Genomic DNA, 20,473 nt, shown 5'->3' with positions numbered 1-20,473 from the left:
TTAGGCTCGGCATGTTGACACAACATCAAAACCATCATATCATTCTAGGCGAGATACCCTAGCTCAAAATAGTATTTTAAACTACTGTGTGATTAAAGGACGCAAGACTCATAAAGAAAAAAAATGAAATATGGTAGCTCGGACTTTAGCCATCTAATCTCATCAAATAATCTTGCAAAACAACAATATGCAAGGAAGGCAACGAGATTGTAATTTGTAGTTCAAAGCAAAAGTACATAATAATGAATTATCAATAGGAAAAAAATAGACAAACAAATGTAATAAGTAAAATTGGTTCCATGATAAGTGGAAATGAAATGCAATGGATGAGAAAGACACTTTCAATCCAAATCGATTGCAGGAGTGGACTTTCTTGTATAGTTTCAAAGTGTCAGCGAATTGTCATCAGTTTGTAAACTTTATATGTTGTACTGCAATTGTCTCATCTCGTGCAAGCATTGCATGACGGAGACAAAATGTGTAACTAAAAGATGGTTATCTACTTCTTATGCGGTCCCTGGACGAAGTAACTGAAAACGGGCAATCGGAGACAAAATCACAGAATTGACATTTCCATTTCTCATCCTCTGACACAAAGCTTGCTTCCCTGTATCCCAACCAAAACTCAAGGCCCCTATTGATCTGTGTCTTAAGCCAATTAGAATCATAGGGAAAATGGTATTCTTCTAGTAATGATTGATCGGATTGCAACTCGTATCTGCACGAATAAAGCAATGTACTGCTAAGCTTGTCATTTAGTTGAAAGAAGACACTTCATAGTAAGTCCATCTTGTGGTTGTTACCTCAGGAGGAGTTGTTCGTAGGATTGGGATAGCAAACTAGACGTATCTCGGAAATGAGATAATTCATCATCAAGAGTCTGTAGGCAATAAATAAATGAGATCACAACCAAGAGCAGCACCTTTCAACCCACATTTGCTGCATTTTAACTTTGATGCTCGCTTTAGTTCTAATTCAAAGTTTTTCACGATTTCTCTAGAAAAATACACTTGGGGAGCCCTAAGTACACAATCACCAAACAGAAAAAGGATCAGTAAGGAAGAAGCATAAACCATCTAAGCTCCAGAACTCCAAATGATAAGAAGGAATTGCTGAAGGCACAAGAATAAACACTAGATATGGATTTAACTAGTGATGTAACAATCGATGGAAAGAATGTGACAAGCTAGAAAATTAAATCATCATACGCAATTACTTTAAAATCTCATAATTCTGAAACATTTATCGAAGAAATAACTTACCATACAACGCACTTTTCATGAACATATATTCCATCAGGCTGGTTTGCTTCCTCCAATGCAGTGAGTTTTCCATCTTTGTAGCAATACATAGGTCCAGAAGCCTGCAAATGGCAATTTGTTAAAAAAAATATTGTTGCAGAATATCCACTGCAAAAACAATCAGCGGAGGAAAATGCAATGTACCTGCCTTTTTTGAATCGGAGGAAAATGTAGCACCAATGCTGGGTAAGGACACACCATCATCAAAACATAAATATAACAACAAAACTTAATAATATAAACATTTTTGAACCAGCAATACAGACACCAAATATATACTATCATCAAACAAAATACAAACAGAAAATAACATACTATCATCAAGTTCAATCTAAAATGACATTCATCCAATAAGTTTTGACAAACAATTTTTTTTTTTTTGCAAGATTCTTGTTAATTTGTAGTTGAACGAATGGACCAAATGACTTACCTTGACTAGGACCTTGGATTTCCCCATCACTTTCACCACCTCTCCAACATACGAACCAGGCTTCTGAAGCAGCTGTAGCTCTTCTCGGAGCATTCTGACTGCAACCACAACGTACAACAACAGACAACCAGAAAAGTTATTGCAATGGATCTGACCCTTACTTATTGCTAAAATCTCTGTTAAGAATCCGAAACTAAATTTTCAGCAGAACAAGTAAAATCACATTGGGAACCACTTCTATCAAGTATCGAAAAACCTAAACCTTCTCAGGATTAGGGCATCGTGGAAAATGGTACAAAAACACACATCGAGGGTTGGGATTCCTAATCGCGAGAGTTGAGATCGTTCTGTTGGGCCTCGAGGCGCTGGAGGTTGTTCGCCTTCTTCCTGATCTGGAGCTGGAGATCATGGATGTACTGGACATAGTACTGCCGCAACCCCTTGCCTCCGCCTCCTCTCACCTGCGCCGCTGGCACGCACATCTCGCCCTCCACCTCCGCCGGTTGCTTTTTCTCCACCGCGGCGGACGCCATCGCCTTCCGCCTACCTCACCGCTGTCGTCACTGCGTCTCGTTTCCCCTTGATTTCGCTCGGCCTTGGGTTCGCAATGGGCACTCTCTCTAGGGCTGATAAATTAGATCGCTACGAGAGGGAAAGGTTATGCGCGAGAGGAGGAGCGGCGAACAATGGCTAGGTTATTTTTTTTTTTGAGAATCGGGAGCCATCCGAGTGGCAGATTGAAATTTGATAGATCTGTAGGATTATTTTTATCTCAAATAGTAAATAATGAAGGATAATTTTATCTTAAAATTTTTGTTAACCCTGGAATCAAGGATAACTCTACTTTTCTTAGGTTTTGTGATTCCGGATTGTATGCCCAAATTGCTGATGTGTCAGGCATGCATCATGACTTAGGAATCATCAATTACTTAAATCAAATAAGGTTATCCTTGATAACCTTGGATGGATAACCAAGATTATCAAGGATAACCCTGAACCAAACGCGCCCTAAGAGTCATCCACGAAGTCGAGAATGTGAGGTGAGCACTATATATATATATATATATATATATATATATATATATATAATATTTTATTGAAGACTAGTGCATTTGGCGTTTATTTATTATTTTTTATTGATATTTTTAGTTTGTGGGTATGTCATTTAGGATTTTATCTTTAGGGTTTAAGGATTGTATGTTATGTTGCACATCAATCTGTGAATGCCAAGTATTATTTTTTTTAGGATTTATGGTATAGTATTTAAGCTAAAAAAAATAAAAATTTAAAAAGAAACACTGGATGTTCATGGTATACTTATGGATAGGTGTGCAAAATATGGTATACTTATGGATAGGTGTATATATATGGATGGTATCCTACACATCTTACTCTATCCACACCGTGAGCCCCTAAAGTATTTTTCTTTTTGGGTTTTTTTTTTGCCTTTATACTATAATTCAACCCCTAAACTCTAAAAGTAAAATCGTAATGACATAATCGTGATTTTAAAAAAAAAAAAAAATCAAGATAAAATCTAATATAACTTAAATGATATCCTGTGTATCCTTATCCTGCACACTCATGGAAGATCTTCACATATTTGGATGCTCATAAGGACTTTCGGATGCCCCGATTCTCAAAAGTAAGATAAAAAAATTAAATATATTTGATCCTGTCCGAGCTCTGAGTCGACGGACGCTGGGGATGTGGCGCTCTCCGCTGTCCTTTGGTGTCGAGGTGGACCTCCGGCGAACCTGCAAAGAAGCCGAGCCGGGAGGGGTTTCCCGGCGACGACCCTCCGACGCTCAAGTCAGGCAACGAAGAAACAGAGTAACGTTACTGTGGTTACAGTGGTCAAGATTGCATACCTCCGTCGAAGTCTGGGGGTCCTTATATAGGACCCCGGGGAGGCCCAGGCACGCTTTTCTATGCGTGCACGCTTCCCCAAACATACCTCAGTAGGGTTGTATCAGAAATGTACGCTTGACGCCATTCCACAATCGTCCGAGCATATCCCGGATGTGATGGTGGAAGCTTCTACCGTACGATATTCTGTCCGCTCCGGCCACCGACCATGCTGTTTGTCGGCGGCAGGTGTCTCGAGGACGAAGCTACCAGCTGTCCGTTTTATCTCCTAGCGCTCTTATCTGTTCCCGGGCCGAACGGAACAGCCGCTCGGCGCTCATGTCCTCCAGGAAGCCCTATTCACGTGCTCGGCTAGGATTGCGGATTACTGTCCTGCAGCTCGGCCGAGCAGCCGCCTGTCGGACCGGCACGCGTTCGGCTGGGATTGCGGATTACTGTCCTGCAGCTCGGCTTAAAGACTCTTTTACCTTGAGCATCGGAAACCCGTCTCATGGTCGGGTTGTCTCTTGTTCGACCGCTTGGGAGACCCGGGCCGAGTGCCTGGTCAGCCGGATGTCCAGGGATGGTCCGCCAGTCCGCTCGGCATGACCTTGATGTTAACCCTCTTAACCCTTGACCTCCACATATCGTTGACCCCCTGCTATCGAGGGTCCCTCATCCTTATTACCGGATCAATATTTTTTTTCCAATCTCCTTTACAAATGAGTTCTTATAGCCTGCTTCACATATCCTAAGAAAAGGTTCCATTTACCTATGTTTTTAAACTCCTTTGAGTTATTGAAAAGTTGAAAGCAAATTCAAATCACTTTCGTATTTAGATTCGACAAAGGTTTATAATTGTTAGATTTAAGAATGGTGAGTATTAGCCCCTGGAACAGTTCGATGATAAAAGTAGGACGCCGAGATGGATTTAGAAATTAGAGTTAGGGTGCCTATTTTAAAATAATTTAAATTATATTTCTAAATAAATAAATAAAAAAATAATAATTAAATAAATAAATAATTAATTAATTGTCGTGACTCAATTACTTTATTAAATAAGCTTAATTACTATGGTAATTTGTTCTTCTCATTATTGGCATTTGGCAAAGTAAACAAAAAGACCAAAAGATAAACTAAACAAAACAACAGGAATTACTAATGCTGGTTTTGCTTGAACTGGCCAAAGAAAACGAAGAATAAATAACAACACTACAAGATGAAATATAGAGAATTAAACACTACAAAAACAAAAAAAAGTATAATAGCGATGAAAATTTTGTCGCTAACATATGGCATTTCTTCGCTAACCCTATATTGCGCCAATAAATATTCTTAGCTAATATTGTCACAATAAACTTGTCGTAAATGATATTTACTAAATTTAACGACAAGACACAAAACCGTTGCTAAATTTACAAAAAAATCATCATCAAGGTAAAAAAAAAATAGCGATGAATTAAGCCAATGTTGTCATTAATAATTACTGCAAGAGAAAAATATGAAATCATCACTAAATTAAGATGGTTAGTGATGAAACTGACTCATTTTGTCGTTAACAATCATGGTTAGGGATGAAACAAACGCAAATCATCGCTAACAATTTTTGTTTAGCGATGATTTTAGATTTTTCTCGTCGTTGATCTTCAAAACATTGCTGCCAAATTTACAATACATTGAGATATATTGAATGGATTAGCGACGAATTCATCTGAATTCGTCACTAATCAACCAAGTTAGTGACGAATTTAGCATCGCTAACCCCTATTTTGCTTTTAAAAAAAAATTTATTTGTTTCATTCATATCTTATATACAAATTCACAGACTCACAGACAAATGTATAAACAAACTCACAAACAACTCTAACATTCACATCATCAAGTTCACAACAATTACAAAACATTCACAAACAACTCCAACATTCACAAACAACTCCTACAGCTCTTCAAACAAGTTAAATAACAAATAAGTAACATGATTTTAACAACAAGTTCACAATATCAAGTAGTATTACAATAAGTAATTGTTGGCGAACACAATATATTGTCGGAGATTTACAGGGTATTAACTGAATTTAAATTACACTGAACTCAATTCATTTATCTGTCAAGATGACCTGAGCTGATAATCTCAGGCTGCTAGTAGGGGTTGATTTTTACTAATTGTAGAGTGCAATCCGAGCTCCGAGTCCGAGCAGACTAAAGGACCAGGCGGGCAAGTAGTAAATTGGCTGACTGGGCAGACAGGTCGAGCAGGCAGTAAGGTCGAGCAAGTTCGGCCAGACAGAGAGCAGACTGGGCCAAAGGTTGGCCGGGCAAGCAGACAGGCCGAGCGAGCAGACAGGCCGAGCGAGAGGTCGGTCGGGTGAACAAACAGGCTGAGTGAGAGGTCGGTCGGGCGAACAGACAAGCCAAGCGAGCTGGCGTCGGCCGAGCAAAGAGGCCGAGTGGACAAGCGAATAGGCTGACTGAGTGGAAGAAGAGGTCGCCCGGGCAGATGAGGAGACCGACCTAACAGATGTAGAGGCCAAGCGAGCTGACCGAGCGTCCGAGCAAGTGGTCGGTCGGGCTTTGACGCCAAGCGGGACCAACAGTACAGAGCGATTAGCGGACCATGACCTACAATTGATGCAGTTTCCTTGAAACAGATTTGCCCCACCTCTGACAGTGCTTCGAGATCTACACGGGTCGTTTGTTTCCCAGGATACAACGGTGAACTGTGATTCCACCAAGCACTAGTGGTCACGGCGAACTGAGTGGTACCTGAACTATCACGAGCACTTCGCCGAGCAAAAGTTGCACACAGAGGAGGAGGGAATATAGGTGGAGAGCTTCTTCTGCTTTCCTATGTGCGTAACCTTTTGCCTGTAGTCGTAGCCTCCTTATATAAGAGCTCAAGACCAACTGGCAGTGTTAATGATCGTTTAAAGATCATTATTCGCCAGCTATGAAACACCAACATTTCACTCGGTACATTAATATTTCTTTAATGCATTCGTTACACAAGCAACAAAAAGGTTTAGGTGGCAAAATGTTAGTTGGTCGATCTGCTTGGGCAAATTTTACTCCGACTGGTCCGACATTCGACGCGGCAGGTCATACCACACACGAGCCAACATGGTTCAGTGCAATCCGAGCCTTGGATTTGCACCCCCTGCTCACCCACACATGAGAGAGAGTCTCTCCCCATGCATTTGTTCACATCCTCAATGCATGTGAATCAATATAAACCAACTAACATATCATGAAACTCCCAATGTGGGACTAAAGTCCCATTCACAATGAAGCATCTTTCCTCTTCCACCTCTTCTCAATTCACATCACTTATATCTAACAATCTCCCACATGAATGGAGATAAAGTATGTGATATCATTCAGCAGTTGAGTCTAGTATAGGATAGGTAGGTTTTACCCTTTGAACCTTCTCTTATGAAGACCTGTTTGCTTACTAGCTGATAGTAGACACGATGTTCTTGAACTATTCTGCCGTTTGTATAAGCATTAACATATCTCACCCAAGACTCTTCCTGATACAACTCAGTTCTCATGAATGTGTTCGTTCTTGGCCATGAACACACCTGATTTTGTGAGAATCTCTAAAATTTGTGCCTCCAATTCTCTTCGAAGCGACCCCACTTATTTTTCACATAGGTGATCCCTCGAGAGTAGTCATCTACTCTTCTTGATCATTAAAAGCTCATCAACTTATGGACATACGGGCTGATCCTCGCCGCTCAGAGGTCACACCCATACTTTTTGTCGCATCTTATCATTGTGTTGATCAACATCACTCTAGGGTGGGTTCTCGTCAACCTTGAAGCATCTGGCTGGCTCATCAAGTGAACCATAGAGCTAATCAAATTTGACATACAGTACCAACCTAGATTGACGATCAAGGTACAAATCTTAGCCAATTTTGTGATGGAAGTACAAAATGCTGAGCCGAAGACAACTTAAAAAATCTATGTGGACATATCATCCACCAGGTAGGACAATGACGTGAGCATACTTCTGATATCATCACGTGAAGATCGAATGCAGCTGTCTGTTCAACTGGACTATCGGGCCACGAACAATGAGGCCGAGTACAAAGTGTTGATCATCGGGTTGCAAGCGGCTTAGCACGTAGGAGCCACTCGAGTCCTTATCCACTCAGACTCTCAATTAGCAGCACAACAACTGTCGAGGATTTTTGAAATAAACAATGCAAGGCTAAGGTTGTACGCCGAGGTGTTCAAAAAGTTGAAGGTTGCATTTCAAGAAGTAATTATCCAAAAAAAATCCCTTGAGCAGAGAATCCAGTACATCTTACAAGAAGTTTATCAAGGTCGTTCACACTAATTGGAGACCATCAGTACAAGAGAGCCTTCTCGAGATCATTACTCAAGTGCGTCAGAGCGGAAGACATCTAGTACATCTTACAAGAAGTTCATCAAGGCTCCTTTGACAGTCATCTTGGCGGTCATTCGTTGACGAGAAAAATCCTACTGACGAGGTACTTCTAGCCTACCTTATAGGCGGACGTCGCCCGGATAGTGTCCACCTGCCTCTCTTGTCAGAAATACTAGAACATACCGCACCAACCGATGGAAGAACTGAAGGCATCCATGGTGTCATGGTTGTTTGACCAATGGAGCATAGACATTGTAGGATCATTCTTCATGGTGATTGGTCAGAGAAGATTTCTACTTGTGGCGATGGACTATTTTTCTAAATAGATGGAGGGTGAACCGCTCACCAAGATAACCGAACAGATGGTTATCAAATTTCTGTGACAAAATATTGTATTCAACTCCCCTTATAAATTAGCTTCTGACAATGGAAGACAGTTTCAAGGACAGAGGCTCAAAGAGTGGTGTGTCAGCTATGATATTATACAGGTCTTCACTTCAGTGGCTTATCCCTAAAGTAATGGTCAGGCAGAAGTTACCAATAGAGAAATTCTCAGAGGACTCAGGGTCTGACACGACCACATGGGAGGAAGCTGGGTGGATGAGCTACTGAGAATACTATGGTCTTATCGCACTACTCCTCAGGAGGCCACTGGCATTACCCCATTCCACTTAGTGTACGGAGGAGAAGCAGTTGTCCCAGTCGAGATTGTCATAGAATCCGATCGACGACGGCTATATGACGAGGATAATCCTGGTCGGTGACTTATGAAGCTAGATCTGATAAACAAAGTCAGAGATAAAGCTATCGTTCGGCCGATTACATATCGACAGACAATGAAGTAAAGCTATAATAGACAAGTCATTCCTAGATCATTCTAGGTCGGTGACTTAGTCTGGAAAAGAGTGAAGCCAGTTGGTGACGTGACCAAACTGGAGGTGCCATGGGGAGGACCTTACAAAGTAATACATAAACTCAACTCGGGATCGTACTATCTACAAGGCGAGAACAGAAGGAAGCTCGACCGGCCATGGAGCACGAAGCATTTGCAGCCCTATCGGGCAGGATAGTAAGCATGGAGTAGAATTTGTTGGGGATCTTGTATATGGTCGGCTAGAAGGGGGGTTGGATAAATGACACTGCCAAATGATTCGCTTCCTACGTATTTGTTAGATGCGCAACTTGAATCTAATACTAAATACAAATACGAAAGTTAAACTAAAGACAAGAAGAGAAATGCAAACCGCTAACACGTTTGTCTACGTGGTTCAGAGATAACTTGCTCCTACTCCACGACTATCCATAAGGTGGACAATCCCTCAATCCGTCGGTAGATTAATCCCTTAAAAATCTGGCTAGCACAATCCTCCTTGTCAATGGAGAAACCTCACCACAGCTTGACCAAGAGCACTCGGATTGCTAAGGCACTAGTTGACTATTAATTAGAGTTAACTACCACTAATTTCGTTAACCTTAACCAAACTTCCAAGCCTTGGTTATATAGGCCACGGAAAAGTGCTAGTTGACTACCCTCTATAGAGATTCGACCATTACAATCCAACGGCTCGATACCAGTCGACTGATGAAAGTACCAGTCGACTACTCCACATTGACCAAGCGAACAAAAGCATTCTGTTCGCTCCCAGTCGACTGAACCAGTCGACTGATGAAACCACTAGTCGACTGGTACCTGAGTACAATCTCTCAGTACTCGGACCCTCACCCTTACGACTCACTTAACTCTTCGTTGTAGCCTTTACATCTTGCCTTCAAGCCTACTTTCTTTAGCTCTCGCCCCTCGGATGCATCCAAGCCCACGACTCGTCCCTAATGTCATCCTTCGCATATGCCTCGAAGTCGCTTCCCTCGGCCCTTGTCCTTGCTGCATTGTCCACGGTCCTTCGGATGCTCCATCCTTCACCAGACCCGAAGCCATTAACCTGAGTCATATGTGTATCCTGCAAACTTGCACAACCATATACACATATCAAATACAAGAGTGAACCTAACTTAAACCCTTTGTCCAAACACCAAAACACATGGTCGTATGGACCATTGGGATTGCTCCAACAATCTTTCCCTTTTTAATGTTTGGCAATACGTTTAAGTTAGGAAAACCATAATAGCAAAACAATATGCTAAAAACAATGGACTTACATTGCAAATGCTACACACTTGGACTTACACTGTCGAATGGACTTACGTTGCCAAGGCTACACACTTGGACTTACACCGCCGATTGGACTTACGTTTTGAAGGATACACACTTGGACTTACACCGCCAAATGGACTTACGTTGTCAAGAATACACACTTGGATTTATACTAATGGACTTACGTTGCCAAGGCTACACACTTGGATTTACACCGTTGAAACAATATGCAACATGCATTGGAACCTATCCCAAGGCTCCCTCTACACCTATGCTCCCTATTGAGATAGAAATTTACCACAGGGCTATTTGAGAACCTATCACAAGGCTTCCCCTACACCTATGCTTCCCATTGAGCTAGGAATTTTACCAAATGCAAAGACATTTAAGATTTTCTGACTTAAACCTTATTTCTCCCCCTTTGCCTAATATCAAAAAGCTCCAACAATATCCCAATTATCGGAAACCTGATCACCAAACTGACAATAAACTCGTGTATTTATCCCCCATAGATCTCATACACCTATACGAGTTGACCCGGTCAAAATCACTGCTGAAAAATAATTTCAGGCTGGTATCAGTCGACTGCTCCTATCGAATTTAGCACATAAAATCATTTTGTGTTCGAAATACACTATTGCCAGTCGACTAGTAACTGCACCAATCGACTAGCACACTATTTTCAGCCCAATTCAGTATTTCTAACTCAATTTCAGAAATGCATAAAAAATTCCACAGACATCCAAAAATGCCTAAATTTTATGGAGATGTCTACTTTACCCATGTCTACTTGGAAAAAATACATTCAAAAATGTATCTATCACTAATCCCAAGATTAACACAAAACCCAAAACTAGTTAAATGGTTCAATTGAACCTTAACCTAAAGCCCTAGTTTTGACTTCCTCTTGATGTATTTGCTCATATTAAACCATAATGCATCCCTAGCATTGGTTTATATGACATCTATACATCTAAAACCAATTATCATGCAATATGACCCCAATGCCATATTTCCTTGCATGAAACTAATCCAATTGTGGCAATCCCTAGGTTTGAGACTCAAGTCCATCTCCAAAACCCCTTAGCACATTCCATGGCTCCTCTAGACTCCTAAGTAAAACATATTTGAGATCCATTTTTCATGGATCTCAAATTGACTCTTTGAGCTCCCCTTAGAGCTTTTAGCCTTGGTCACCTCCCTAGGTAATTCATCCACAATTGCTAGGCCACACCGGTACTCCTCTGATCACACTTGGCCTACAAAATTAACTTTTTTAACCTTGGATATCTTGTCCTTGGTTAATTTCTTTTTACCATTAAATGACTTTCCCTTTTCATTTATTGACTTTTCCTTGCTATAGTCATATACAACCATAGCATAAGACTTTCCCTTAGCATTAGAGATATTAGATCGGTATCCCAAGCCCGATCTATCATTATTGGGTCTTTGACTACCCAACACCATACTTAACCCTCTAAATCCAACATTGAATCTATCTAGGATTTTCTTCAATTGCTCAAGCTTTGCCTTCAAAGCTTGATTTTTCCTTTTTAGGTTCCTAACCCTAGAATTGAGTTGGCCACATTGGACACTCCTAGACCTATCCGTCTTAGGCATGTATCTCCCCTTCTTGGAATTGATGCCTAAGTTCTCCATTACCTTCTTCTCCTTAGGTAATGAGAATTTAATTTGCCTAGGTCTATCATGCATAGGTCTCCTAGAGTTATGACCGACATTTAGCCTATTCCTATCATGATATTTAAAATCAAAATTTTCCATGGGTAAATAATGAAAATTATTTCCAGCATGCATGGGAGAATAAACATTTGAATTACGATTCAAATTAGGGTATACCTCCCTTACCCTTGAAGCTCTCTCTCGACTTGAGCTTTTCTTCTTCTTCTCCCATTTGTTCAAATGATCCAACTTCTTGAGCTCTCAATTCTTAGGGCATTTGGTGTGGTAGTGACCCTCCTCCCCACACATGAAGCACATAATGCACATTTTTCTTCTTTGGGCTTCTTCCTTCCTACTACCCTTGTTAGTATTTAAATTAACTTGAACGAGTTTAGGAGTTACCTTCTTCTTACATATTGGACAACTACTCTTGTAATGTCCTTTCTCATTGCACCCGAAGCACACAATGTGGTCTTTTGACTTGACTTCGGTGGAGACGCTCATTAGGTTGACCTCCAAGACCTCTCCGTCATCCATCTTGGATTCTTCTTCAACCCTTGAGGATGTTGATGATGCTTCCTCATCCTCCTTCTTCTCCTCGGATGTTGAGCATAGCTCAACTTCCGGTTACTCCACCTCCTTTCCTTAAGCAATTGAACTTATTTCCTTGGGCTCTTCTTCTTCTTGTGTAGGCATAAGTTCTTTGCCTAGAACTTTCTTTACTTTGCTCCACAAATCATGTGCATTCTCATATTCACCTACATCACTTATCACGTTAGGTGACAAAATATCAGTTAAAATCAATATTACCTTTGAATTTGCCTTTGCCCGTGACGTTTGCTCTTCCGTCCAATATCGTGGTTGGAGTTTATTCCCTTTCTTATCTTTTGGGACTTTAAATGATTCCTCGACAACCAATATGATGTCCCAATCCGTCTCTAATAAGTTCTTCATTTTCACCATCCAAAAGGTGATGTCCCAAAAGCTTCCTCCTTCATACATCCGCGGTTCTATCAAGTCGGCCATCTTCTTGTAGTTGCTCTTCTCGACGATTAGTTCGATGAAGTGTGACCTTGTCTTTGATACCACTTGTTGGGGATCTTGTATATGGCCGGTTAGAAGGGGAGTTGGATAGACGGGCGCCTCCAAATGATTCACTTCCTACGTATTTGTTAGTTGCGTAGTTGGAATCTAATACTAAATACAAATATGAAAGTTAAACTAAAGACAAGAAGAGAAATGCAAACCGCTAACACGTTTATTTATGTGGTTCGGAGGTAACTTGCTCCTACTCCATGGCTATCTGTAAGGTGGACGATCCCTTAATCCGTCAGTGGATTAATCCCCGGAAACTCTAGCTAGAACATTCCTCTTTGTCGGTGGAGAAACCTCGCCACAACTCGACCAAGAACACTCAGATTGCTAGGGCACTAGTTGACTACTAATTAGAGTTAACCACCATTAATTTCATCAACCTTAACAAAGCTTCCAAGCCTTGGTTATATAGGCCACGGGTTGGAAAACTCTGCATACCAGTCGATTGGTAAAAGTGCTAGTCGACTGTCCTTTGTGGAGATTCGACTGTTACAATCCAATGGCTCGATACCAGTCGACTGCTCCACACTGGCCGAGCGAACAGAAGCATTCTGTTTGCGTCGAGTTGACTGAACCAGTCAACTGGTACCTGAGTACAATCTCTGAGCACTCAAACCCTCACCCTGATGGCTCACTTGACTCTTCATTGCAGCCTTGACCTCTTGCCTTCAAGCCTACTTCCTTTGGCTCTCGTCCCTCGGATGCATCCAAGCCCGCGGCTCATCTCCAATGCCATCCTTCATATATGCCTCGAAGTTGCTTCCCTCAGCCCTTGTCCTTGCTGCCTTATTCACGGTCTCTTGGATGCGCCATCCTTCACCGGACCCAAAGTCATCAACCTGAGTCATATGTGTATCCTGCAAATCTGCACACTCACATACACATATCAAATACAAAGGTGAACCTAACTTAAACCCGTTGCCTAAATATCAAAACATATGGTCGCATAGACCATTGGGATTGCTCTAACAGAATTGATGTAAATTGTAAAACTATTTATTCTATGAATGCAGGAAGGTTTAAGTGTCAAAGACTCTCGACCCGATCGAGTGAGTTATAAGCAAGCATGCACTCGCGCGTCAAGATTATTAGCCACGGGATTCAGACCGTCCCAGACTCATGAGCTACTCGACCATATTATAAGCGAGCATACCCTCGCGCCTAAGTGTCAAAGACTCTTGACCCGATCGGGTGAGTTATAAGTGAGCATGACCTCATGCCAAAGTATCAAAGACTATCAACTTGATCGGGCAAGTTATCAGTGAGCATGCACTCGCGCCTCAAAATTATTAGTCACAGGGTTCAGACTGGGTGTGTCCTAGACTCACAAGCTGCTCGGTTGTGTTATAACATGCCCTTGCACCTAAGTGTCAAAAACTCTTGAATTGATTGGGTGAGTTATAAGTGAGTATGCACTCGCGCCTCAAGATTATTAGCCATGAGGTTCAGACCGAGCATGCCTTAGACTCATGAGCTGCTCAGCCGTGTTATAAGTGAGCATCCCCTTGCGCCTAAGTGTCAAAGACTCTCGACCCGATCTGACAAGTTATAAGCGAGCATCCAGTCGTACCTCAAGATTATTAGCCATGGGGTTCAGACTGGGCGTGCCCTAGACTCAATAGCCACTCGACCATGTTATAAGTGAGCATGCCCTCACGTCTAAGTGTCAAAGACTCTTGACCCGATCGGGTGAGTTATAAGAGAGCATGCACTCATGCCTTAAGATTATTAGCCACGAGGTTTAGACTGGATATGTCCGAGACTCACAAGCAGCTCGGCCTTATTATAAGCGAGCATGCCCTCGCGCCCAAGTGTCAAAGATTCTCGACTCGATCGGACGAGTTATAAGCGAGCATGCACTCGCACCTCAAGATTATTAACCACGGGGTTTAGACCGATCGTGTCCCAGACTCACGAGCCACTCGGCTATGTTATAAGTGAGTATGCCCTCGCACCTAAGTGTTAAAGAATATCGACCCAATTGAGCGAGTTATAAGCGAGCATGCACTCGCGCCTCAAAATTATTAGCCATGGGGGTTCAGACTAGGTGTGTCCCAGACTCACGAGTCACTCGGCCATGTTATAATCGAGCATGCCCTCGCACCTAAGTGTCAAAGACTCTCGACCCGATCGGGTGAATTATAAGCGAGCATGCACTCGCGCCTTAAGATTATTAACCATGAGGTTCCAACTGGGTGTGATCTAGACTCACAAGTTACTTGGCCATGTTATAAGTGAGCAAAGTTCTTACGCTCAAGTGTCAAAGATGTTGGGACTTTCGGGCCGCAAAAATCGCTTTTTGCGTTGCGGAAACCCCGAGTTCCATGCCACCGGATCCGTGCGAAGATTAAAATTTCGTGTACATGTTTTCTAATCCTATATCTACATGGTAGAGAAGTTATACCTTTGATGCGAAGCCCTTCACTTATCCCGCTCGTCCAAGTGTTGTCAGATCTCGAGTGTGTTCAAGTGTACACACCTCTAGTAGTATCCACACGAACAAGAAGTGATTCTCAAACCACTCTAGATGGAGAAGAGAACAACACAAGTGTACTATCACTCCAAGGGCTCTCGGATGGGATTAGAAGAAGAAGATAGAGAAAATAAAAGATAGAATGAATCTCAAACACTCTTCTTATTCTTTTATGTGACTATCACTCTATCTTTCTTCTTGGAACTAAAACTCACTAACCTTCTTGCCTTGCTTGGAGATCTCGGCCAAGAGAGGAGAAGGAGCAAGATGAGAGCTAAGGAGGAAGAAGCATTCAATCACCAAAATCAATGCCACAAATGAAACTCATATTCCTTTATGTGGCCGACCACACAAGGAATGCCAAGGGTCTTTGACTCTTGACATTCCATGCCTCTTGATCTCCTTTGATGATGTGGAGATGATGTGGCAAGGCTAGTCATGCCATGTAGGAAGAGTCAACCTTCATGATGTGGCATTTGTTCAAGTCAAAGTTGATGTTTCAACTTCCTATTTTGGTCAAGTCAAACTTGATCACTTCTCTTCTTAGGTGAGTTAAATCCAACCTTTGTTTAAAGTCAATTTCAATTCAATGGATCTCAATTCATTAATATAAATTGACTCAATGAATCAACTTTAAATTAGACTCATTCAACAATTGAATCTAATTGAGTCTAACTCAATAAGTCTACTTTGGATTACTCTTAATCCAATTTTGATTCATCACATAAACCTAATCCAATTGGTTCATCATATGAACCTAATCTCCATCCACTTGTTCTTTGTGTGTGACCCAATAGGTTCTTGTAACGTTGGCAATGTTTCTAAATCTTATTTAGAAACATAAACAATGAGCGACATCTAGCAATACATCATTGCTACCCAAGTTACAAGAATATTGAGATCCAATATCACCTTGTGACTATTAATTGTGACTCTTCACAATATATGACAAGTGTCCTTCTATCCTTGACATCTAGGTTGATCAATTTGAGGCATAGACGATGTCATCCTCCGATCAATCTAAATCTTGAACTCCAAGTAGACTCAGTATAATCAAATGAGCTCAATATCTCATATTGACTCATTTGGGCATGACCATGCACTTAGTGATCTCACTCTATCAAGAATAACGATATCACTCCCATTATATAGGAGGGATATATCTCATCTACATCACTCACATCCCTCCGCATAATTTGTTACATACCCAGTAATTGTTGGTTGCTACTCGGAAAACCTAGAGGTTCCACTGTACAAAAATTTTGTACAAAGGTCTGAACCTTTTCCTAGCTACCATGTGTTCTTTTAAATTAAATTTTGGATCGCCTGCGAAACTTAACACGTTTGATCCAAAACTTAATCTATTTGTTCTTTTAGGTTTTGACTTGGATCTCCTGCGGAACTTAACACGTTTGATCCAAATCACCTAAGTTATTAATTCCATTAAATATTAATTTTCAAAATTGGTTCCCAGTACTGACGTGGCGAGGCACATGGCCTTCTTGGATATGGGAGCAACCACCACCGACTAGACAAAACCTTTTAAGGAAAGCTAATATTTAATTTCATAAAATAACTTTAGGTCAACCGAAAAGAACAATCAAATCACAAGGAAAAGAAAAACAAAAGAACACTATATCGAAAACAAATTCGAAACACTAGAATCGTATGCCTCTTGTATTTAGTATTATTTCCAAAAATAACTAGTATGATGCGGAAAGAAAAATTACTAGTTATACCTTTTAGAAAGACCTCTTGATCTTCTACCATATTCCTCTTCTAACCTCGGACGTTGTGTGGGCAACGATCTTCCGAGATGAGAACCACCTAGCACCTTCTTCTTCCTTACAAGTTTCGGCCATCAAAACTTCTCCTAGGATGAAGAGGTTCGGCCACCACCACCATGCTCCAAGGGATGCTAGAAAAGAGACTTCTTTTCTCTCCTTCTTCTCCTTCTTAGTTCCGGCCACCAAAGCTATCTCCACCATGAGAAGGTTTCGGCCACACAAAGGAGAGGAGAGGAAAGAAAGGGCCGGCCACACCCAAGGAAGAAAAGAGGGAGAAAAATAATAGAGTTGTTCATCCATGAAGGCACCTCTACCCCCTCTTTTATAATCCTTGGTCTTGACAAATAAGGAAATTTAAATAAAAACTTCCTTAATTCTTTTGCCATGAAAAGGAAAATTAATTTAATTAAAAATAATTTTTCTCTTCTCAATTTACAATGGCCGGTCATTATACAAATCTCCAAGCAAATAAAATTTTAAACACAAATTAAAACTTCCTTATTTGCTTCCGGAAATTTATAAAAATTTTCCAATAATTTTATCCCTTCATGATTGGTTAATAAAAAGAAATTTTATAAATTAAAATCTTTCTTTTAAACATGTGGATAAAAAGAAAGTTATCTCTAAAAATTAAAATCTCTTTCAATCTACAAATAAGGAAAGATATCAAATCTTTTCTTAATCTTTTGTAGAAACTTATAAAAGAGATTATTTAATTTTTAAACTCTCTTTTAAATAATGAACATGTTTAAAAAGTAAAGTTTTCTTAAAATTTAAAATCCACCTTTTAATCAACAAATAAAGAAAGATTTCAAAATTTTAAACTCTCTTTTAAACATGTGGATGATTTACAAATAAGAAAAGTTTTTAATAAAAATTAAAACCATCCTTTTAATCTACAAATAAGGAAAGAGATTAATCTCTTCTCTTAATCTTTTGTAGAAAGCTATAAAAGGAAATTTTAATTTTTAAACTCTCTTTTAAATCATGATATCCACATAAGAAATAATTTTAATAAAAATTCCTTTTAATATTCTAGTGGTCGGCCACCTAAGCTTGGGACCCAAGCTTTGGCCGACCACCTACATGGCTCATCCACTTGGTCTTGGCCGGCCCTAGCTTGGGTTCCAAGCTAGCTTGGCCGGCTCCATTGGATGGGTAAGAAGGTGAGTATGCGGTGGGTATAAATCTCTATATACTAGAGGCTACGATAGGGACCGAGAGGAGGAATTGGTTTTGGTCTCTTGATAAAATTAAGCATCCCGTGTTCACCTCGAACACACAACTTAATTTTATCAATAATAATTCATTCCACTAAAGAACTATTATTGAACTACCGCACCAATCCCAAATTACATTTTGGGCTCCTTCTTATTATGAGTGTGTTAGTCTCCCTGTGTTTAAGATAACAAATGTCCACTAATTAAGTAAGTTACTGACAACTCACTTAATTAATATCTAGCTCCAAGAGTAGTACCACTCAACTTCATCGTCATGTCGGACTAAGTCCATCTGCAGGGTTTAACATGACAATCCTTATGAGCTCCTCTTGGGGGCATTCTTAACCTAGATCACTAGGACACAGTTTCCTTCTATAATCAACAACACACACTATAAGTGATATCATTTCTCAACTTATCGGGCTTATTGATTTATCGAGCTAAATCTCACCCATTGATAAATTAAAGAAATAAATATCAAATATATGTGCTTGTTATTATATTAGGATTAAGAGCACACACTTCCATAATAACTGAGGTCTTTGTTCCTTTATAAAGTCAGTATAAAAGGAACGACCTCAAATGGTCCTACTCAATACACTCTAAGTGTACTAGTGTAATTATATAGTTAAGATAAACTAATATCTAATTACACTACGACCTTCCAATGGTTTGTTCCTTTCCATCTTGGTCGTGAGCTACTGTTTATAATTTATAAGGTACTGATAACATGATCTTCTATGTGTGACACCACACACCATGTTATCTACAATATAAATTAATTGAACAACTACATTTATCACAAATGTAGACATTTGACCAATGTGATTCTTATTTCTAGATAAATATTTTATACCAAAAGCTAGGCTTTTAGTATACATTCTAACAGTAATCGCCTTTATAGTCCACCTAATTACGGGTGACGTTTGAGAAAGCCAAAGTATGCAACTCCTTATGTAGGGAACCATGGTGACTTCAGGTCCAAGGACTAATAGTCATACTAATAGCCACATGAGAAAGTATATAACACTCATATAACGATCCATGATACTTTCTCATGGCGGGTCATTCAGTATACATTCTCCAATACATACCCATGTGTCAACTTGATATCTCTATATTCATGACTTGTGAGATCAAGTCATCGAGTTGACCTACATGCTAGTCTCATCGCATTAACATTGTCCCTGAATGTTAATACTTGACTAGGAATGATTAAGAGTAGTGTTCCCTATATCATCTCACTATCGATTCAACCAATCGATTGATATAGGTAAGAACATTTTACTCAAGGACGTTATTATACTTAGTTATTTGGCACCAATACAAGTAAGTATAATAAATAAAACAAATGCCTTTATATACATAGGAATATGATGCAATGAGTCCATACAACAATCATCATATGATTGGCTCTAGGGCTCTAACTAACAATCTCCCACTAGCACTAGTGCCAATCAGTGTAGGGTCTAATACCCAATAACCTAGTGTGACCATCATACTTTCTCTGTGCCAAAGTCTTGGTCAAGGGATCAACAACGTTAGCCTCTGTGAACTCTTCCAGCTCACAACACCACCATTCAAACAAAACACGAACCCAGACTGCGATCTATAATCATCCTGGTCAGTTTGGAAGCTGGCATCACTGTAACCCTTTACAGCTAGCTCGTCATTGCCTCCATATATCAAGAAATATTCTTTAGTCCTTCTCAAGTACTTAAGAATATTCTTGACTGCTATCTAGTGACTTTCACCTGGATCTGACTGGTATCTGCTTGTCATGCTCAAAGCATACGAGACATCAGGACGAGTACAAAGCATGACATATATGATAGATCCTATGGCTGAAGCATAAGGGATCTGATCCATGCGGTCTCTCTTCTCTCTAGAAGAGGGACTTTAAGTCTTCGAAAGACTCACACCATGTGACATCGACAGAAATCCTTTCTTGGAATTCTGCATGACAAATCGTAGTAATATCTTGGCAATATATGTACTCTGACTTAGGCCAAGCAATCTCTTAGATCTATCTCTATAGATCTTTATGCCTAGAATGTAGGCTGCTTCACCTAAGTCCTTCATTGAGAAACAATTT

The 20,473-nt window shown here is 40.3% G+C and overlaps 1 protein-coding gene across 5 annotated transcripts; it reads right to left on the bottom strand.

The window, feature by feature from the left end:
- Positions 1-188: 188 nt before the first annotated feature.
- Positions 189-2,455, bottom strand: LOC121979546. 5 transcript variants are annotated; one of them, XR_006111410.1, is made up of 6 exons: positions 1,994-2,455; positions 1,732-1,829; positions 1,446-1,483; positions 1,263-1,363; positions 804-1,020; positions 189-718 (listed from the first exon to the last, which is right to left on the bottom strand). XR_006111410.1 is itself a non-coding variant. In XM_042531535.1 (6 exons), the coding sequence occupies exons 1-5, from the start codon at positions 2,153-2,155 to the stop codon at positions 986-988; spliced, it is 390 nt and encodes a 129-aa protein (XP_042387469.1). In that variant the 5' UTR covers positions 2,156-2,455; the 3' UTR covers positions 189-718; positions 804-985. The 5 variants fall into 5 exon arrangements, 4 of the variants coding, with proteins under 4 accessions (XP_042387469.1, XP_042387470.1, XP_042387468.1 ...); XM_042531535.1 differs by having other exon boundaries at positions 2,038-2,455; XM_042531536.1 differs by having other exon boundaries at positions 804-880; positions 2,038-2,455.
- Between the last annotated feature and the right edge of the window lie 18,018 nt (positions 2,456-20,473).

This window comes from Zingiber officinale, chromosome 5A, assembly GCF_018446385.1.
Source record: "Zingiber officinale cultivar Zhangliang chromosome 5A, Zo_v1.1, whole genome shotgun sequence".
In the NCBI taxonomy this organism is placed as follows: domain Eukaryota; kingdom Viridiplantae; phylum Streptophyta; class Magnoliopsida; order Zingiberales; family Zingiberaceae; genus Zingiber; species Zingiber officinale.
Note: the sequence above shows the minus strand (reverse complement) of the source record. Positions and strands in the feature narration are given on the sequence as shown.

Coding starts and splice junctions, on each gene's coding strand:
- LOC121979546 (XM_042531534.1), bottom strand. CDS start 2,155: ATGTCCAGTACATCCATGATCTCCAGCTCCAGATCAGGAAGAAGGCGA. Junction 1,830..2,037: donor TAGGAATCCCAACCCTCGAT/GTGTGTTTTTGT, acceptor TTGTGGTTGCAG/TCAGAATGCTCCGAGAAGAG. Junction 1,021..1,262: donor CATGAAAAGTGCGTTGTATG/GTAAGTTATTTC, acceptor TTGTGTACTTAG/GGCTCCCCAAGTGTATTTTT.